The sequence below is a fragment of the Psammomys obesus genome, unplaced genomic scaffold, assembly GCF_907164565.1.
Source record: "Psammomys obesus unplaced genomic scaffold, mPsaObe1.curated_primary_1811, whole genome shotgun sequence".
NCBI lineage: Eukaryota > Metazoa > Chordata > Mammalia > Rodentia > Muridae > Psammomys > Psammomys obesus.
The window spans coordinates 1,169,606-1,191,796 of record NW_026596040.1 but is presented as its reverse complement, the minus strand read 5'-3'; the positions used below and the strand labels follow the sequence as shown (position 1 = coordinate 1,191,796).

The window sequence follows — 22,191 nt, the reverse complement described above, 5'->3', positions numbered from 1 at the left end:
ACACACACACACACACACACACACACACACACACACACACACACACATGGAATACTCCAGTTATAAAGGAAAATGAAATCTGCAGGTAAATGGACAGGAGTAGAAAAGGTCATACTGAGTATGGTAACCCCAAAAGATATTGCACATTCTCATTGACTTATGACTCCTAACTCCAAATCTTCAGATGTGAGTAGCAACATAGGGTAACCACAGAAACCAGGAAAGTAAAAACAGATGATCGTGGTGGGGTGGGGTGGGGTGCTAGAGAGGGGAATAGCAGGATAAGTGATTTGAAGGGGGAAATGGGGAAAATGGAGGAGGCTATAATTACAGAGGGGTCTTATAATTACACTGTTACACAGGACAACCTTTGTGCATTAAGGACCACAATAGGCACCTATGATGAATCCAGGGAGTAACCGATGAATAGGGTCAGTTCCCACTAAAAGTGTCCACCTCTGGCCAGTTGACAAGAGACCTTTCATCTGAAATGTGAATACTGTAACTGGATTCCAACTATATATTAGGTACTTATGACTTTTGAGAAGTCAGTATCTCAGACCTCTTAGGAATGTTATAGAATCTTTGTGACCAGGCATGTTTAAAACAAAAAAAAAACATCTAGATTAAGTTCAGTATAATATGGTCAGATCATAAGGTCCAGACTGATTCCCAGAGGTAATCCTTTACACAAGGATTCATCTTCCTTGAGAAGGCCAAAGATCTAGACATAAGGACAGGCCAAAGACAGGATTTTAAATTCCTGAATGATTACCATTTTATAAAGGTAGAAAAAGTCATTAAAATAGAGATAGCTAATATGAGTTAATACCAGGTACTTTGTATATAGCTCCTGTTAATCCTTAAAATGTTCTTAATACTACTGTCTCATTTTTTCAAAGGAAAAAGGAGTTGAGTGGTCAAGGGCAAAAAGGCTAACATTGGATGACATTCAAATCCTGATTCCCAACTCTCTCTCTCTCCCCCTCCCTCCCTCCTTCCCTCTTTCCCTTAGAAATCTTCTGGGGGTTATAGCTGCACATATCTCATAGTTTATCATGAAGATTCAATAAAATAAAAATAAAGTTCGGTTAGGTGTGGCTTGATGGTAAAGCATTTATGTTGTATGCATACAGCTCTAGATTGGATACTAGCCCTGACCCCCCCCCAAAAAAAAGTTAAGTTTATAAAATACTTGAGAAATACACTGTAAGCATTTAAATGATAGCAGATATTCTATCAGTATTACTATGGATCAAGTCAATCTAATATCATGTTTTCAATATGTGGGTCTCTGAAAAAAAATCTCTTTGCCTCCAAAATTCTGCATAAACAAAAAGAAAAAGCAGAGGGATAAAAAAAAATCAAGCAAGAGACTGGAAATGGATCAGAAGAAAGGTAAGAGCGGCCTTGTGAATTTATCTAATGGAGACCTGGGGCCCATTTACAAAGGCATGTATTAATAATTGTATAATTCTCATGAAAGGAAAGAGTCACAAGACCTAACCGTGCAGAAGTTGTAAATCAGTCCAAGAAGTCTCGACACAGCACAGCTGAAGAGTGGTAATAATACAGAAAGACAGTCATGAGCTATCGAGTAGAAAGATGATAAAACCTAAATGAGTATCTCTAATTGGCACTACTGACGTCATTTGTATTTTCTGCATCTTTAATTTCTAAATACTCTCCAGATGTATATGTATTATTTGTGCCATTGAAAGGAAATGCTGTTCTGGACTCTTTTAACAACTGACCTCTGCGAAAAAGAAGCAACATAAGATCTGAGGAAGGCAGAATGAGTGGCCTGTTTTATTTTGCTGTTGATGGCTCTGTGGAGAGTGGGGCTGATGGTTCCAGGGAGAGAGCATCCCATCTTGTCCAGGACTTATCTATGTATGTCCAAAGTGTGTCACTCCCAGAATTTCTAAATACAGTACCCACAAAGAATCAGAATTCATACCCAGTCTCCTTACTTTTCCCAAATAGGTTTCTAGGTTCTCCTGATAGTCTTATTAATACTTAATTATATCTGGAGGTGTTCAACTAACCCAAATAATGCTCTCATTCCTTGACCCCATTTTTATTTCTTGAAATATAAGTAGTGGCCTCCTTGATTCAAGATGATTTTAACAGCACTACACCAGCCCAATGATAAAAAAGGGAAACTTGAGGCTTGTCTAAAGTCCCTCTGGAGAAGCAAAAATAAGAACCTAAGTGCTTTGGTCATAGCAACCAACCAGGGAGCAGGAGCAGGACATTCTGTACCCACCCTGGTTCTGAGAGGTCCATTCACCTCTGGAACATAACACAGGAACTTGAACAGGAAAGGGGCCCTACATGGTGTTGTTTACAGTCGTGAAGACTAGCAGCAGCGACCTGTGGGCTCTACAGACTTTTAGCTACAATTGTTACTCCAGAATTTGCCTAGGTCATTCCCTTTTAAAGAGGGCTTTGTCTTCCTCATCAGCGTGATATCAAGGACTCACATCTTCGGCCTTTTAGCAAGACATTCTGCTGAGCAGTCGGAGTGAAAGAAAGCAGGGTGGGAAGAAAGGACACAAAGAAAAGGGTGAGCATGAGGGCAAGAGCCTGAATGGAGAGGGAAGCAAACATTCTCTACTCTCGGGCTGGAAAGTCTGAAGTAAGAAAAGAGGGATTGCATGCTAAAACTTACACATCCTCCCAACTATCCCATATCAGTGAACTGAGCCATCTGTTTATCCAGTTTGCAAAATATTTAAAGCTGATGCCCTCCAAATATGACTATCCAAATAGAGTATCACTAGGAATGTTCTCTGCTGTGAAGACAAGACTTTCTCAAGATGGGGATATATAGTTCATTTGCCTACAATTCACAAACCCTCGGGTTCATTTCCTAGCACCACAAGTAGGCAAAAGTTAAAAACTCTGAAAGTTCCTTTCTTGATTTCCACCCTAGACCTTGAACTCTTCCTTCCTACTCTCAGCCAGGAAGTTACTCAGTAAAGCAAACTCAGCACCCAGGCAGAAACAAGATAAAAGAGGCTAACCGAAGGCCTGCAGGCACTCTCAGGGGTGAGTGAGTGACATTTGCAGAACCATCAAACCGTCCTGGCTGAAGAGATAAATGGTGCCAGGTCCCTGGACCCAGGTAATGACATCACAACATCCCCTGTAGCTGCACAAGGCTAAAAGTCCCAAAGAAGAGCTTGCCTATAGCTGGGGGGGGGGGGGGGGGGGGGGGGAAGGGGGGGGGGGTGAGGGGGGAGGGGGGGGGGGAAAGAGGGATATGTAAGCACAGTAGAGAGATGACAAGAATGGTCTCCCAAATAACTATAGCAGCATACAAGGTCTACAAATAACCATAGGACTATGTGTTATAAGTGAAAGAGTCATGCGGTATGTGAGTTATAGCATTATAAGGCCACTTTCTAAATCCTAAAGAACGCCAAGGCCTCTGCTCATCACCACCTCCCACCATACTGCCCCACACACCAGCAACATCAGTCTGACTGAGATGGCACATACAGAGATGACTCATCCTTCTCTAGCTGACATTTGGTGAGTCTCTCGTGTAAAATAACCATCAGAAAAAAAAATTAACTTTTTTTTTTTTTAAGAGATGCTGGTTTGGGGTTATGGAACATAACCTAACATTTAGAACCAAGACTTGTAAAACTAAAACGCTTTAGATACTCTAGGTACTGATCACCTTCCAGCACAAACCCCTAAGCCCTGTTTGCAGTGATGATAGAAGTGGTGCTGCCCAAATGAGGTGAGGGAGTGAAGAAACAAGCCAAAGGCATCTCCCAAAAGACACCAAGGCCAAAGCGATCAGTTCCCCTCCAATTTCCTACGCAACAGAGCAGAGCGTCCCTGCTGGGGAACTTATTACAAGAGTGCTGGCTTCATAAAAAAGGAGAAGGGATTCCTTTCTAAAGAGAACCACGTTGCTGCTCTAATGAGACCAGCCACACGGTAACTCGCTGACCTTGCACACTACTAAGGCAGTTTGCTGAGAGAGCCAGCACAGACAGCCTCACGGCCTGGCTGGCCAAACAGCTGGGAGCTGTGGCCTGAGGATGCCAAGGGAGCTTCCCCACGGCCTGCCTGGCCTCCAGCTCCCACAAAGCCATACTGTCCACAGCAGGAGTCCTGCAGGTGGTGAGCCGCTGGATAAGCTGCCCAGGGTAAGGTCCGTCTCAGGCAGACACTGAAGCAACAAACCCATCTCTGGAAGAACAGCATGCAGATTCTCCTAAGCAAACAGCAGAGCAGAATGCAACACTGATTTCCTCACAGCGACATCTTGGGATCTCACCCGCAGCAGCTGTTGTCTTCTCTACCCAGCCCTGCAGAGATCAGAACAGAGATAGGCACCCAAAGAGGAAGGACCCTTTGCCAGAAATGAGTGGCTGCGGGTGCTGCAGTGGAGGGGCAGTCAGCTCTCACTGGGTTTGGGGTACATGCTCCAGTGAGCAACCAGTCCCTCCTCAGACACCCTGCCTCTGCAGCAGCTCAGCCACATTACTGTGCTTCCCAAATGTTTTTTTAAAGAAAAACAAGATGTGCAACATAATTACAGGCTCTGACCCCAACTGCCTTTAACCCTGACTGCCTTATGACGGCTCAGGAATAGAAAGTTTCTTTTCAGATGCTCTCCATCCCCACCCCCAACCCCAATGCTCAAAGGATCCTAGCAGGCTCCCTAGCATAGGTAAGGTACAACTGAATCCCAGGCATGAAGCCACACATGAGGCTAAGATGTCATGGCTGCTGAAACATTTATAATTTTTGGAACACTCCATCTTCCTTTGACCTCTATTAGTGCTGAATGACAGCCTGCAGATACCTGAGCTATCCCAAGGTAAGGCAGAGCTTCAACAGGGCACATTAAGGGGAAAAGATGACTTAAGGGCAAACAAGGTTTAGACAGAATCTCTTTTGGCCTATTGTGACTTCCTGTGTGGTCTGACACCCCCCAAACATATGCATGCTCTCTCTTGCTCTCGCTCTCTCTCTCTGTCTCTTTCTCTCTCTCTCTCTCTCTCTCTCTCTCTCTCTCTCTCACACACACCTTTAGGGAGAAAGGAGAGTAAGCTATGGTCCACACCGATTTCCAGGCCTGCCACTGAGCTCAGGCGTCAGAATCTCCTTGGGTGGAAAGCCTAGGAATTTACAGTCTGAGAACAGCTTACAGCATTCTCTCTTTTAAGAAAGCATGCAGAAGACCGGACATGGTGGTGCATGCCTTAAATCCCAGTACTTGGAAGGTAAAGGCAGGAGCATCACTGGGAATTTGAGGCCAGCCTGGTCTACATAGTGAGTTCCAGGACAGCCAGAGCTACATAGTGAGACCCTGTGTAAAAACAAAAACAAAAAACAAAAACAAACAAACAAACAAAAACAATTAAAAAAAGAAGAAGAAGAACAGCAACAAAAATGTATGAAGAAAAAAAAAAGATTAAGATTTCTCTGGGGCAAGTATGGCAGGTATAACTCAAAAGATTGTCCTTGTAGCCAGGACAACCAGGTAATGAAGAAAATAGTTTCCATTTATACTTCATTTACATTGTGTTTATGTCACCAAGCACAACATCTATATAATTCCCATCTATTTTTCATAGTAATATCATTATATAGACAGTAATTACCAACTTGCACTTAGGCTGCTTTCTTCAGTTTCTACTCCAAAGGTCAAATCCAAAGGCCTCTGGGAATGTTCTCACCCAAAATGTCCAAGACAAAATCCCTATTCATCAATTCTGACTCGCTCCAAGCCTCCTCTACCTGCCTGCTACATGTTGATATGGCCTGTGGTTTCAGCCTCCTCTCTCTTCTCCTCCGGTCTCTACCACCTGGGAATATTTACAGTTCCCAGCCTAGACATATTACATCAAAGTCTCTGGGGGGTGTCTGCCAGGCTCCACAGACAACGAAGGCTGAGGACTACTGCACAGTTCTCATCATTATTAATTCATTCACTTCAAATAACACCTGGAGAGATCCAAAGCCCCCAAGCCTCTTCCAGAGCTCCAATCCAGTACTTTACACTCTCTCCACTACGTGCCCGCATGAAGCAAGCATCATTCAACTCTTTGTCTTTGTCACACACCACAAATCTAAGGTAGCACTGAGTTCAGTCAGCACTTTGAGGGCACCCCAGCTCCTCCCTCTCCTTATCTTTTCTTGTCTTAATCCATTCTCCTTTCCATTGGTATCAGTACATTTCCTTTGAAAAATTCCATAGAACCCTCCCTGTATTCATCTCCATAGCTCTGAACATTTAAGTAACGATTCCACTAAGTGGATTTCTGAAAGTGTGTGCTTCCTGTCACTCTCTCTGTACCCCTTAGCACAGAGCCTCCCACTCAGGGACAACTGCACCCTAGACTGTGAAGCCCATCACTCCTGTACCTTTCGTGCTAAGCAACAAGTAAGACAGATATCCATTCTCTCTAATGTGTCTACGTTAGGACAGTGTTCAGTATACCATGAATCTTATTATTGCTGAAATATGAGACTATTTTAAGTAATACCGTGACAAGTACTTTTTAATTTAATGACTATGATTCTTTTTATAACGCAAAGTAGATAAACCCACCAAGCCTAAGACTTCTTTTTGCTGTAAATTTCCCTTCTAAAATAAATGAGATTTGGAATAGGCTTTCTCAAAGTTAATAAAGAATGGTGAAGGTGAGGCAAAATTAGCAGAGGTGACCTACAAATGGCAGATAAGTAACACGGGCTTCTTTGGACCTGATAAGACTTAACTAGCCTTTCCCAAAGGTCTCTGCTTCCTCTCCCATGCCCCTCCAAACTGCCAGTACTCACGCCTGGAGCCATGGACTGCTTGTGATTTCCCTGCCCCCTTTCCAGATGCTAAACACCCACAACAGGGACAAGTGCCTGGTCCACTCTGACAGGTGCCACCAGCGTATCCTTCTACACCAATGCTTCTCCCCTTTCTAGTACTGTGACCCTTTCATAACTTCCTCATGCTGTGGTGACCCCCAATCATCAAACTGTCTTTGTTGCTACTTTATTACTGTAATTTTGCTACTGTTGTGAATCATAATGTAAATATCTGTATTTTCTGATGGTCTTAAGTGACCCCTGTGAAAGGGTCCTTTGACCCCCCAAAGGGTTGTTATCCACGGGTTGATTTAGACCAATTGCTCTAGACCAATAAGAGTTGTTCCAAGTACCTGAGCATAAGCCAGAGAGCATATGTGGCATTAGCCTGTCCTCCATCAAAAAGACATATTAAGATCTGCAAGAAAAGCCACTATGGGGGGTGGGGGGAGGGTTGGCACACAAAACATCCCCCTGTCCTGCCTGCAGGAACACCCGTGCTCACAGGCAAGCTTCCACCATAGATAAGACATGCCTACTAGCTCAAAGTCACCAGCCCCAATCCCCAAAGCTTTGTAGGAGATCAAGCACTTGCCACCCCTCCTGGAGAGAGCACATACCACACCAGGTGAAAACTCAACAACACCACTCTAGAACGTAAGACCAGACCTTATACTTGGGTGACTCTACGACATAGCTGTATCACATTCTAGGAAGTAATTTTCACTAGAGCTTTTAATTCTAAGATGAACAGTACACATAAAGCAGAAGAGAAGTCCAAGTTTTATATTATAGAAGCTATTTTAAATAGTAAAGAAGCTTATTTCCTACTCTAAAAATCATGGCTTAGGAAATTCAGCTCACTCGGACCTTCATGTAAAAATTCCCAGAAAATATCTATCACAGTGAAAAATAAACATATAGTGCTTTTGGCTGAGCAGTTCCAGAGTAGAAACTCATCCTACAGATATGATCACTTCTGTGTCCCCTGACAGAGGTATGTGCCTCAAAGCATATGTGTTTACCTTTATGTGTTTTTATACATGTGTATGTATGTGCACAAACATGTTTAAATTTATATGTGCATGTGTTCATATACATCTGTAAAATTGCATAATCATACTTAATGCATGTATATATGTGTGTACATACTCATGTTTATATACATGCACGTGTGTGTACATATATGTTTATAAGCATGTATACATATGTATATGTATGTATTTATACACATATTTCTTGTGCTTATATACAGAGATAGACAGACTGACAGATAGATAGAAAGTGTCAGGTAGTCCAGGGGCTAGCCTGGAACTCTCTATGTAGCTAAGAACAAGTCTGAACTTCTGGTCATATTGCCTGTACCCTCCCAATGCTGTGATCATAGACATGTGTCATGATGTCCAGTTTTATACATAACTGAGGATCAGACTCAGGGCTTCATACATGCTAGCACTCTACCGACTGAGTTATAGCTCCAGCCCAAGGATCCAAAACTGTCTAATTGTGTAATAGGGGAATGGTCAAAAAAAAGCAGTGCTTCATCCACATGATGGCATGTATGTACAAGTACAGAACATGTAAAATATATCACAATTAGATGCATAACAGTACATATGGGATCATTCTAAGTGCATAAGTGTATGCAGGTGTACAAATGAATACACACATATACACTTGCTGATGGATTAATAAATTTCATTTAAAGAATACCCACGACACTGGCGAGATGTTGCTTTCAGTGGGATTGGGGTCAAGACACAGGGTTGGAGGAATACTCACGGTCCCTTTTGTCTTTTGATTTGTGTGCCATTCATAGACATTAACTAGCTCTGACAAAGAAACAGACATGAACAAAAGCAAATATGCCACTTCAATTGCATTTTTTTCCTTGTCCACAGCTGACCCACAAGTGTAAAAATGAGATACACAGTCAGAACTCTGTTGCAGTTCAGGTCTTATCTGCTCAACAGTGACCTTGACATAGAAACACCCAAAGTTCAACTCCGCTGCCTGGAAATCTTGCTGAAGCCACTTGGGATAGCCAGTTCACATTTTCAAAGTGTTCCAATGAGCCTGCAGTAAGCGTAAATGTCAATATGATAGCGAGATCAAATGAGCTTTGAAGCCTACCTGTGGTGTCTTTACAACCCATACAAAAAAGAGTTTATTTTGGCTTTTCCTGTGTGGCAGCAGGAGTCGAAGCAGCTACTGAGTTGGCCCTGAAAAGCTGGCTAGCTAATGAGGGTTGATCCAAAATTCTCAAGCCCCAAACCTTTGTCCATCTGGCAAGGAAAACACACACACACATGCACATGAACACCCCACCCAACCCCAGGAATCTCCTCTTTCTAAATATAGTAGGCAACTGCCCAGTTTCCAAACTCACCCTCTGCAGCATTCTATGCCTTCCAACCAAGGTGAGATGAGCCAGACATAAACAGGCTGTGACAGCGTCTGGCCCCCACCGCCAAGCTGTTCTCACTATTTCCTCTCTTCCTCCACTCCGGTTTTCTACAAAATGTGGAAACCCCGGTGACTCTAATTTATAAAAATCCCTCTAGCTACTAATGCTGTTTGTTCTCATCCTAACAAACATGCTCTTCCTGCTAGGCTCCACAGTTTGAGTTTGGAAGAGTGTCTTTGATATGGGCAAAGTATGGTTCATCTCCCATTGTACTTGTAAGAATCTGCAGCTCAGAAAAGATATTAGACGGGTCTAAAACTAATAAGGAAGCCTGCATTTCTCAGCCTACCATAACATGGGGGAAAGGAGCACCTCATTCTTTCAGAATCAGTATCTGTGCCTTAAAAGGCAGCCTATTCCGAATGCTTCCAATTAAACTAAAAAGTTATGCTTTCAAAACATAATCTAGCACATATTCACAAGCACAAAACCAATTAGTTACAGGGAAGTAAAAGACCTAAATAATGGCTGTTACAAAACCTAGAAGCTGGAGTCCACAGCAGATCCAAAATATTTCAATTACTGAGGCCAGCATGCAAAGGCAGATAGGGGAATGATCACTGTGTCACTTTCTCTAACTGAAAAACGGAGGTAATCCAATAATCCAACTCTCTGAAATCATCAAAAGGAATGCAGAATATACATGTGTACTGACCTAGAAAAAGCAAGATAAGGGACTCATGGGAAAAGTAAAACAAAAAAGCATGTAGTAAAATCCCATTTTTAGAACATAATGAACAAAAAATGGGTAAGAAAAAGAGTGTTCCAAAGTGAATGAAAAGAGACTCCTGGGGCTGTGTGTCATTCAGGGGCAGAGCACCGAGTCCGTCATGTGAAACACTGAACTTGACCTCCAGGAAGAAAAAAAGAAGGGCGGGGAGAAGGAGGGGAGGGGAAAAGGGAGGAAGAAGTAGAGGAAGAAGAGAGTGTGAGAAGGCATTACTCTGTGTACTTCTCTAGTATGAGTACATACTTGTGAATTATGTATGTCAGTGCCACCTAAATTTGCCTTTGAACTAAGTTATCTATTCATACAGTTGATTTTCTCCCCAAACCTAATCTTCCTCAATTTTTCTCTATTTCAGAAAATAGTAGCATCATTTACATAATAGCTCAGGTCAAAAACATTCTGAGTCATTCCTGATTTCTCTCTTTTCTCTGAGAGTCCACATTCAATTAAGGAAATCGTGTCAGCTCTACTGATAAAAACACCCAGCCTTGTTGTTACCATCCAGGTCCAAGGTGCTATGGCTCTTATTTCTATCCCAACAGCCTCCTAACTGGATCCTTGTTCCATCTTGTCCCACTATCCTGTCTCTGCTGGCCTTGAACTCCCTATGCAACTAAAAATGACTTTGAACTTCTTATTCTCTTGCCTGCCTCTACCTTTTAAGTGTTTGGATTAAAGGCATGCCCACAATCCCTGATACTTATAATCTTTTTAAAGCATCAATTGGACCATATAACAACCTCCCATGGTCATCCATCACAATGAGGATGAGACCCAAGATACTTTTGTTCTATGACATGGGTTCTAGACTCACCCACTCATTTCCCACCACTGTGTTCCAGTCACAAATAGCCTCCCCACCACATCTTCCCTTCATCTTCTGCACCTGTAACCTCACCCACAGAGTCCTTACAGTCCAGGGCTTTTGAGTACATGGCAAGAGCACTGCATAAGCTCTCAATTTGTGCATGAAAGTTTTCTTTACTAACAAAAAAAAAAGTGTTATTGGTTGAAATATATTGAGTTGTAATTGTCAAATTAAATAAAAAATCGATCATTAATGTAAATCTAAAATAATTCCTTTGACTATTAGGTTTTTAACGGTATCCCTCCTTTGGCTAATTCTTGGAAATGCTGTGGTCTTCGCAGGATAATACAGTCCCCTACAGAAGTTGCTTTCTCCAAGAGCTCTGAGGTCCTAACAATTTTCAGGAGTAGTCAATCAGCTCAGGGGTTTGGGTCATGGCCTAAAGACTCCAATGCCTGCCTGTGAGACCCACTATGAGAGATGGTGATGGGCCTATACAGAGCAGAAAGATGAAGCTCCACCCCTAAAAAAAAACAGTCTCCTAAGTCCTTCAGTCCTGAGATACATGTGAGACTATCGCAGATGGAAGCAAAGGGTCTCCAAGAGATGACAAATGGACAAAGTGAATTGAGCACTGTTCACTTCATCACCAAAAGTGTTATGGAACGAAGACGAGGATAAAATATGTGTGAATGCAGATTTCAGCAAACAAAATAGCCAGTAAATGCATGAACAGAAGCTCAACATCATTAGTCATCAGTGAAATCCAAATTAGAACGAAATGAGACGCATTACTCCAGGGGTTTGCTACAGTCAAAAGAAGGCTTGGCAAGGCCCGTACACCGCTGACATGTAATATGGCGCTTCTGCTGTGGGAAGCGATTTGTCGGGCTTTTAAAAATTAAGCGCATGTTTCCTTCAAGCCTAGGTTTAACTCAAAATTCTACCTAAGTTTCCCAGAAATTCTACTCCGAGGTAAGACATGAAATTAGAAGTAAAAACATGCCCACACGAAGGTGTGTGTGTAAACATTCTTAGTCGAATCATTCAAGAAAGCTAACAACCAAAACTCAACTCACAGTTTACAAAACAGAATACTCTCCGGCAACAGAAAGGAACAAACTACTAATAAAAACTAGAACACAGATGAGCCTCAAGTCAACATGCTAAGTGAAAGCGCCTGGGTACAAAAGGCCACATATTATATGATTCTACTTAGCTCTAATTCCCAGCAAAGACAGCTCTAAAGAGAGGGAAAGAGGATCAGTAGCTGTGTATGGCCTGAGAACAGAAGGCTCTTGCAAACAGACATGGGGAAGTTTTCAGGGTCACAATAATTTTCTTCAACTGGATTCTACTAATTGTTCCACAAGCCACTTAAAACAGCTGAATTCCATGTCAAGTAAATTATCAACAGTGGAACTAAAAAAAAAAAAGAAAGAAAAAGAACTACTACTCCCCCAAAAGCATGCTGACCTGACACAAATGGCTACTCTGAAAGGAAACATGATGGAACATTCTTGGGAGACACTTGATAAATGGCATATCAAATGCAAGTGTTCCTGGTCATTCTGGAATGAAAGGAAAAAAAAAAAAAGGACAGGAAAAATCATTTCCATGATTTCACAGGAGAAAGAATAATGCTTCTCTGTGGTTGCTAGCAATTAACATTTAACAATAAGACACTCGGCCATAAAAAGAAATCAAACTCTAGTGTCTGGTATAACATGAATGAGCCCTGAAAACATTATGCTACATAAAATAATCCACATACAAATGACAATTTTTGTATGAATCTAGAAATACCTAGACCAATCAAATAAAGACAAATTATCAGGGTCCAGGGTGGGACAGGAGAGAGGAGTCATTATTTTATAGCTACAATTTCAGCTTGGGATGCCAGAAAAGTTCTGAAACTAGGGAGCATGGTTACATAACACTGTGAATGTACTCAATGCCCCAGAAGTATATAACATTATTTAAAAGCTGTTAAAAGTAGTAAATTTTGTGCCATGTATATTTTACCATAATAATTTTAAAAGCTTGTTTTGAAAAATGAGAAAAAAAAAAAACCTGAACAGACATTCCATCACAGAAGACACACAAATGGTAAATAAGCATGTGAAAAATATTCAACAGCATATGCCATCAGAAGACTGTGAAGGGAGAGTGGGGGTGAATATGAATCCCTCCACCTATTAGATGGTCAACATGCTAACACCACCATAGATAGAGCAGCAGGAGTTCTCTCTCTCTCTCTCTCTCTCTGCTGGATTAATGCAAAATGGTATGGCCACTTCAGAAGACAGTTTGGTTACTCTTTACAAAACAATCACACTCCTACCATATGATCCAACAATCACATTCCTGATCTTTACCCAGATGAACTGAAAACTCGAGTCTCTGAACAAAATGACGGTCGGCTTCGCTCACAATTGTCCAGACTTGAAAGCAATCATGATGCCCTTCAACAGATAAAAAGAAAAGAACAAAATCTCATACCCAACCATGAGACCCAACAATTACCAAGACATGGAGGAACCTTAAACACACACTACTAAGTGCAAAAGCAATCTGAAAAGGCCACAGACTGGTTCTACCTATCTGATAATCTGAAAAGAGGCAAAAGTAGAAAGACAATAAAAAGATCCACAGCTGGTAGGAGATTTAAAAAAAAAAAAAAGCATATGATAGAACATAGACAGTTTTTAAGACAATGAGACTATAATGACATTACAATGGGTCCAAGTCATTGTACCCTGTCAATGTCCCTCTACTATGTACCACCAGGAAACTTTCATTAATAGTCGATCAGACACCAGGGGTATGGGGTGTATTACTCTCATGTGCAAGGCCTTACCTTCAACATCCAGCACTAAGAGGCTAAAATAAAATCAACATTGGTTAATCAGCAAGAATAGACGTAGCAAGATTTTGAGAGCTGTTTTAAAAAAAGAAAAAGGAGGAGAAACCAGAAGGAACAGACATTCTAAGCTCTAATGGGAACCTTGTCTATATTCCACTCAAATGCTCTGTAAACCTCAAGTGGATCTAAAGAACAAAGTCTAGTCCAAGTGGGTTCCATAGTAATGGGAAGAGGGACTGCTTCTGACATAAACTGATTGCCCTGCTCTTTGATCACCTCCCCCTGAGGGGGGAGCAGCCTTACCTGGCCACAGAAGATGACAATGCAGCCACTCCTGATGAGATCTGATAGACTAAGATCAGAAGGAAGGAGAGGGGGATCTCCCCTATCAGTGGACTTGGGGAAGGGCATTCGTGAAGAAAGGAGAGGGAAGGTGGGATTAGGAGGGGAGGAGGGAGGGGTTTATGGGGGGATACAAAATGAATAAAGTGTACTTAATAACAGTTAAAAAAATAATAGTGGGAAGATGATTCTAAGCCACAGGTAGTGGGTTGAAGATTAGAGATTAGATGCAATTTATTCAATGCAACTTCAAGTAGAGAAACATGCAGAGATGTTTTTTTTTAGAGCCAGTGTTATATAAAAACTAAAAAAAAAAAAATCTTGTTTGGATTTAATTAACTGTTGTTTATATTTGTATGAGTAATACTCCAAATGTCAGTATTGCAAATTACCACCATTTACAAATAATTAGGAAAGTTGTTTCTTTCCCTTTTCTTCACAAGTTGCTAAAGTAAACCAAAGGAATTAGGAACAATTCTTTGCTACCTGGCTCCATATTTATTTGTTCCATTAAGTTCTCCTATTAATGTGTATGTTTGTGTGTGTGTATATAACGTAATTACTGCTAAGCAAATCAAACTGGCAGTGGACATCTTTTGAGAGTTTATGCCATTCAAGAACAGCTTGTTCCTGAGGCTGAGGGAGAGGGTTCAGCAGGTACAAGCTCCTGTTGCACAATCATGAGGACCTGAGTTTAGATCCCCAGTGTGGCCACATGTGAACCTCTAACTGCAGAGCTATAGAGGGCAGAGATAGCAGGATCTGAGTTAATCAGCAAGCCTAGCCAAACTGTGAGCTCTGGGTTCAGTGAATTCCCTGAATAAGTCAGAGAACCGTTACACGATATGCACCACATACACAGGCACACACAACTGCACAGACATGTGCATCAGCTGCACACACATGTTCATACAACACACACACACACAAATACACAGAGCTCATTCTCACTGAGGAAAAAATGCTCAAGTAGGCAAGGCAAACAGGTCTTAAAGTACACATACTTGGTAAATATTTCACTGTTGTTTTAATGAATAAAGAAGATGAATCATTCACTTAAACAATTCAGACCAAAAACAGGTTTGTGGCGTCCCTGTTCAATGCTCTCTTACTCAATTAAAAATGATTCACTGGTAATCACTTGGTAGTTCCTAAAAACAAAGTAATGCTTTACAAAGACAAGGCAGAAAAAAGCTGCCCCCTCTACCTTTCCCACCTTCAAGGCTCCTTTTAAGCCTACTGGGGTGAGAAAATCTCAGAGTACAATATAGAATATTAGCTAGCCCTGGCTACTCTGGGCTGGAAATCCATAAAGCACTAGCATGATCTTCTCAATTAGCCTAGCACCTGCTGTGTGTTTCCCCTTCTAGAAGAAAGTCTGCTTCTTCACTGCCAGCACTTTTATTGAAAGCACCAAAGGGTAACGTTCAAAAGAGGATAAGCAGATCACTGCCAGGTTTAAAACTTGGTTACACAATTTCCTAGCTGTGTGAATTTTGACAACTTATCCCAGAAATGCAGAAACAGGACAGTGCAGCTGACCCAACATATCTGCAGATCTGGATGCTATGTTTCCACTAACCAGTATGGAAAATATTTGGGGTGGGGGATACCTGTACCTGTGCTCAACACATGCAAATATTTTTCTGTCATTGCTGCATAAACACAATACAGTATGTAACAATTATGTCCCTAGAATTTGAATTATGGTATGTATTAGCAGCCACATAGAGCTGCCCAGGTATTCGGGAGGATATGTGAAGGTTTAAACAATAAAAGAGAGACGAGCATCTGAGGATTTGGATATCCAAGATAGACATTAGAACCAACCCCCATACATACAGAAAGACAACTACATTCACCTTAAAGAAAAATATGTGGCCCTTAGCACAGGAACTGGCACTTACTCAATAAAATGAAATATGCTGGCTATTTGTTTGTGTTAAAAATCACTTTGAGAATATGATGGAAGAGAAAGAACAGAAATCTCAACATCAGTAACATCTGAAAAGTCAATGAAAAAGGCATACCATCCCCAAAAGGGCCCATAAAAAGTATAGGCTCAACTAATATAACATAAAAGCATTCATTTAATTTAGTACAGAAACAAACACAAACATATCACTCTGCAAAAGAGCAACCTGAAATACAGCTTCATGCGCTATTACAATCTAATTTGACTGGAAGGGCTGGATTCTTCGTTTTGCTTTGGTTATTAAGTCGGCACCCATCAAACCAGGTAGACTCCATACCCCTCCCACGGACTGCAAACACCAGGACACACTTTGAGGCCCTGGGAGATAAATCAGTGCGCCCTCACCTCTACTTAAACCCCTGTCTTGTAAAGAATGAATGCATTATTGACTCAACATCTCCCCATCTGAAATGAGTGAGGTGCCTAAAGGTGATTACTGACACCTGGATGAGTGCAGTTTTACTTCTAATGTCCAGACTAGGCAACTCTACCGAGGCAGGAAACCCAGTAGTTAGATGGAGGGTGAGATGAAATAGCAGAGGTTGGGATGGAAAAAAAAAGAAAAACTGGTAATGAAAACAGGTTCATTTGGAGATGACAAAAATGCCCTCTGACTGATGATAATGGTTGCACAAACTGTGACTATATACTAATCCCTGAGTTGGAAGTTTTTAACAGGTAAGCTATACAAGATAATGTGAATTATATCTCAGTGATGCCTCTATCTTAAAAATTGCATTTCTGCCCCACCCATTTAGTCTATAAGAAGAAGGATTCTCTATTTCAGAGAGTGGAAGTCAGATTCTGAGGGGTATGTCCTAGCAACAAATCCAGAAGTCGACTGTCAACTTGTGAAGAACCATGGTTTCCCAAACCCAAACCCCTCAGACTAACAGCTTTTCATGTCTCTACAACCACATTCATTTTGCCATTGAGTCCACCAAAGGGTCACACATAAAGACCAGCGCATTCTACAAGCCTGTTATGTAGACAGGGAGGGAGACAGTGCCTTCCTCTGAGAAGGAAATGTCACCCAACAAGTTACTAGAAGAGACATTGGGAGATTTGCAGGTTTTGTTCCCTTTCAACCTGTAGCACTTTTTTTTTTTTTTTTGGCATAACCACTACTTGATACAAACACTATTACCAGAATTCTACAATTGTGCCCATCAGTGGCTCACACACACAGCTGTTGAGAGTTCCAAAGAGCTGACAACATTTACTCCCGTCCCCTTTTGTTCTCAGAAGCTCCACGTACTCACAGCCTCAAATGCTGGCATACTGTAGTATTAGCGAACATTAACTGAGAGGCGCCAAGGTCAAGCTCCAAGTGCTGGTGGTGGGTTGGGTTGGGTTGGGTTGGGTTGGGTTGGGTTGGGTTTGGTTGTCTTAACATTCACTGTGTTCACTGTGTCTTTCAGCCTCTGAGAGATCATGTGACTATTTCCATTTTAGAGAGGAGGAGCTCAGATTTAGCAAGGTACCCAGAGTCAAACAATAAGCACTGAGGTCAAGATTTGAACCCAGGAACCTCCAAAGCTCCCTCATCCCCTATCACTTCTACAGATAGAATGAAAAGACCTGAACACACAAAATCATCTGGGCTGAGAAAATAAATCAGCCACTGAGAGGAAGGGGTACTGGGTGACTGAATGAGTACCACTCACAAAAAGTCAGAACGAATCACCATCAGCAATGACTGGGAATTGACCAGGCTCAACTGCATACCAGTTAAGAACTTGTTCTCTTTGTTTTTACAGAAAACCCTGACATTTTGTTGCTTATGCCCTGTGTCCATGTCAGGGATGGAGAAACCATATAGCGTTTAGGGGGGTTGCTTTCATGAAGCCATTTGATGGAGATTTTGGCAGATTCTCAAAAAGCAATGCACAGAGAAGCTGTTTTAGACTAACCCAGATGACAGTGTTGCTTCGGGTGAATGTCTTTGGAATTTGTCAGCTTGTATTTGAACACCTTGTACGTTGGACAGGTTACTGACTTCTTGGCTGCTTGGTGTTGTCATTCACAAAGTAGATGTAGCTAAACTCTGCCACTGCTGTTGGCCATTTTTATTATCTCTGATTCACAGACAAGGGAAATCTGAACCTAGAACTCTGTAAAAGTACTAGTGACAAAACAAAATCAATGCTACCTATGTAACCGTACATGTGGTCATCTCTTTTTAGGCTGTACTGCACAAAAACTTGCTTCTCGTTAACAGACATGATCAAAATAATATGACTGAAGAAAATTAGCATATAGGAATTAATATGATATACAAGGCAGCAAGCACCTCATGATAACAAAATACCTAAAATGGGGGGTGGGGGAATAGTGAAAACTTGTTTTAAAAAACTTGTTTTAAAAGAGGTCATATAAATCACACACTCTATAAAGCAGTACTTAGCAGCAGCAGAGGGATGTGGTTAGCCCTAAAGTTTGATGCAGAAAGACCAACATACTTAGGCCACCCTCAGTCTTTCTACAAAGTCCCAGAGGTGATGAACCCGACTGGTTAACCTTTGAACCCCAACATTGCAAAGGTCCTTCCTATCTAAAGAATTAAAGCTTCTCAGAAATAGTGGAAGTAAGATTGCCATTCACCCAACACACCTTCCTCAGATTCATTGCTCAGGTGCAAAATGCAAGTCCAAATTCTAGCAAGTTTGGTCCTACAGGCTTCATTCTGGGGAGAAAGGATAGGAAAAGACCAAGAGTTCTGTACTGGCAAGAATTACATTTCTATCTCAGACCACGCAGATTCAAAAACTCCAGGCCAGGGAATGAAGCTGTATGACTCTGGGTTACTGATTCCCCAAACCTGTGTTCTCACTTACAAAATCAAAAGAGATGTGTGAGATTAATATACACATAAAACCTCAGCTGCCACAGAGTATTGTGCCTCTGTAGCCACGGGAGCAGCCAAAATGTCACTGTTACATCCTAGTACGCAGCGCAATGCCCAGGAAACAGCAGGCACTTCATATGTTTGCTGAGTGAAGCAGAGAATCAATTAAAGCTAGCCTGAGGTCAGCCATAATCTTAGCACTCTTGGGAGGCAGAGGCAGGAAGATCACCGGCTCCTGGCAAGCCTAGGGTACTAGGAAACCCTATTTCCAAGACAGAAAAAAAGCAGGCATAAACGGCAACCAAAATACTCAGACCCCTGCTTCTAAGCGGGCCCCAAACCTACTAGAGGTCACTTGTTTCCTGAAGCAAGGCAGGCCCTGGTCTTTGACTGATGAATCTGTCCCTCCCCCTCAGGTAAGTCACGGCCTCCTGCAGAGCCTCTGCCCAGAAAAGTCTCCTGATGTCTGTCCTGAGCTTTGTTTCACCCCAAGAAGACTGGCACTTGCTGCCCTGACATTCCATCCTCTCACTCTTCAATTTTAAAAGCCACAGGCTTTTAAATGATATCCTGGCACTTAAGTCTTTCTTTAAAGAAGCCTGGGGACCATTCTCACAGCTAGACTCCTACTCTGGTGAGGCAACCATTCTTAGCTGAAAGATACCATCTATTAGGAAACCCATCAGAGACAGGAAAAGTAAAGACTCAAACACAATTCCACTATCTGCCTCCACTTCCTGAGTATCAAAATGAAAAGATCTCCTGAACTATTTTTAAATGAACCCAATGAAAAGGTACCCTTCTCGCCCTGCAAGGTGCTCAGTCCTAGAATGTTCTAATTTGGCCACAAGGAGAAGAAACTCTGGGCTTGCTCTGCAAAAGTTACACCGCATGCAAATTATAACACATACACCTTGTACCAAGATGGGGGGGAGGGGCGGGGACAAAAAAATGGCTTCACAGAAGCTCAGGGACTCTTTTAGATGATCTTAAACTTCTCGTTTTCTGATCAAGGGCTGAGGACATTCCCTCTCAGCCTGTTCAGTTTTCAGGGATGGCTGAAGGGGGTGGGGGAGATAGAGCAAGGGACCAGGAGAAGGAGAGAGACGGATGTGTTCGTTCTATTTTTAAACCTTCGCCCACAGTTTAGAGTAAAGGAACACTCTGGTTCTATACTCCCACCCCTGTCACCTTCTGCTAAACCCGCACACGTACACCGCACTGATGTATGTCTAGGGATTACTGTCAGTGTTCCCAGGAATGCAGCTAACCAATCACTCCAACGCAGAGAACCCGGCAGTCCCGGACGAGGCTAGAGCTGCGTGCAGGGCTCGAAACAGTCACCACTCTCCTCTTCCCGGGGATGGGCAGCGCCCCCTCGCACGCTCCATTCCCAAGGCTGGGCACCGGGGTGAGCAACCAGCCCCCTAAGGATACCGAACCCTGGGAGCGGGGAAGCGATGGGTTTCCCAGCAGGCTGCGGCCGGCTGGGCGTACCAGCCTCACGCCAGAGACACCTGTGTCGCACACACACACCCAACCCAAGGTGCCACCCGGATGGCCACCTCCCGGCCGTCCAAGAATGCGAGGGCCGGGCGACGGGACTCCTCAGAGGCAAGCCGACCCGCTCTTTTCGAGTATCCTTCCTGCATCACAGGAGCATGGACACCCATCGCTCTGCGCCCGGGGAAGGGGCGGAGGTGGAAGCCCGGAGCCGGGCGCCGCCACCGCGAGCCCCCCTGCCCCGCTCCGGACACTCACTCTTGAGCGCGCTGATGAGCGACTTCCCGTCCTTGATGAGCTCCTTGATGAATTTGTTGGTCTTGTCCAGCTCCGCTTCGTGGGACTTGAGCGTCTCTCGGAAGTGCGGGCTGTCGAGGCAGCAGTCGCTGAACTCGAGCGCCGGGAGCCCCATTCTGCCCGCGGAGCCGGGCGGAGGGGACGCGCCTTGCGCGCTGCTCGGCCGACACCGGCGACCACGGCCGATCCACAGGTGTGGGTGGCGTCGGCCGGCCCCGCGCGCGGGGTCAGCGGGAGCGGGAGCTTCTGGACCGCAGCCAGGACCCGGACGGACGGACGGTGCTCCTGCGGAGAGCCACCGGGCGGCAGGAGGTGCGCTGGCGGAGCCTTGGCGGCGCCCAACAGCGAGCGAGCGCGGCCACCGCCTCCCCGCCTCCTCTGCGGGCTCGCTCCCCAGCAGCCTCAAGCAGCTCCCAGCCGCCTCGAGCGCCCTCTCACAGAAGCCTCGGCCGCCCCGCCGGCGTCCGGGCCGCCCAAACCTGCTAGCGATGACCTAATCCCCTACAGGACCAATCAGCGTGCTTTCCTCAGCCCGACCCCCGGGGCCGCCCGAGGACGCCCTGCCCTTCCGCGGTTCTAGTCCAATCAGATCGTTCAGGAGGCGGGGCCTGGGAGAGGGGCGGAGTTCACACCACACTAGGTCCGCAGAGCAAGTCCCGCCCCCTCCCGCTCATCGAAGGTTGCAGAACTGGAGCCGGGTGCTGCCTTCGGTGGTGGGTGCGCCCCCGCCACCTTGAACCTGGCCCGCCCCGTGGGACTCTAACCCGAGCCTGGATTAAGACGTCTGCTGATCCAGGGAACCGAAAAGCCTAGTGTGCCAAAGAAGGGAAAATCCAGAAGGAGAACTGCTGTTCGCCGCAGCCCACCCGACAACGGAGCTTGCACTGAAAAAACGTCCCCTTCCCTAGGAGAACTCCGAGCGCTCGAAGCTCGCACAATCCGCTTCCAGTCGTGCAGGACAGGTTTGCTTCTTTAAATTACCAACTCTCCTTGCCTGCAGTCCTCTCGCCCCCTACTGTCCGTCCCACTCGTGGCCACTCCTTCTCAAAACGCGCCCACGGCTGCCCCCCACCGAAGGTTCTCACGTCCTTAGCAAGAATTCAGCCGCCTCGTTTTCCTGCTGGCTTCCTAGCACCGTTTTACACAATTTTGTCCAATGTCTGTTATCCTTCGCTGCTGCACATCTTCACAAGGGCACGTGCCGCCGCAGTTCTCCGGGCGGGTGCTGCAGCCCCGTCAGTTAGAACAAGGACTAGTATTCAACAACAGATGCATCCCTCCCACCTCCTAAGGGTGAGCACCCACCCTTTGATCATTACGGGAGTCAAGACTGACAGCTAACTTGGTGCATGTGGCACGCTGGGTCCCAGAGTCTAGAACTAAATGGTGAACTCCTAGAGAGCAGGCGCTGTCCTTAGCTAAATTATTTCTATGTCCAGTAACTAAGGACACACCTTCCCTTGCGGGGAGGTGTTTGTGCTGTCAGTCGGTCTGCTGCTGTAGACACAGGACTAGGCTCGG

At 44.0% G+C, this 22,191-nt stretch overlaps 1 protein-coding gene across 3 annotated transcripts in view; it reads right to left on the bottom strand.

Moving 5' to 3' along the window:
• Arhgap26 (Rho GTPase activating protein 26) overlaps positions 1-21,079 on the bottom strand; it is a 384,765-nt gene extending 363,686 nt beyond the window's left edge. For all 3 annotated transcript variants that reach the window (XM_055622582.1, XM_055622584.1, XM_055622583.1), the window contains exon 1: positions 20,632-21,079. In XM_055622582.1, coding sequence (XP_055478557.1) covers positions 20,632-20,785 — 154 coding nt within the window. In that variant the 5' untranslated portion in view covers positions 20,786-21,079. The remainder of the gene's footprint in view (positions 1-20,631) is intronic.
• Between the last annotated feature and the right edge of the window lie 1,112 nt (positions 21,080-22,191).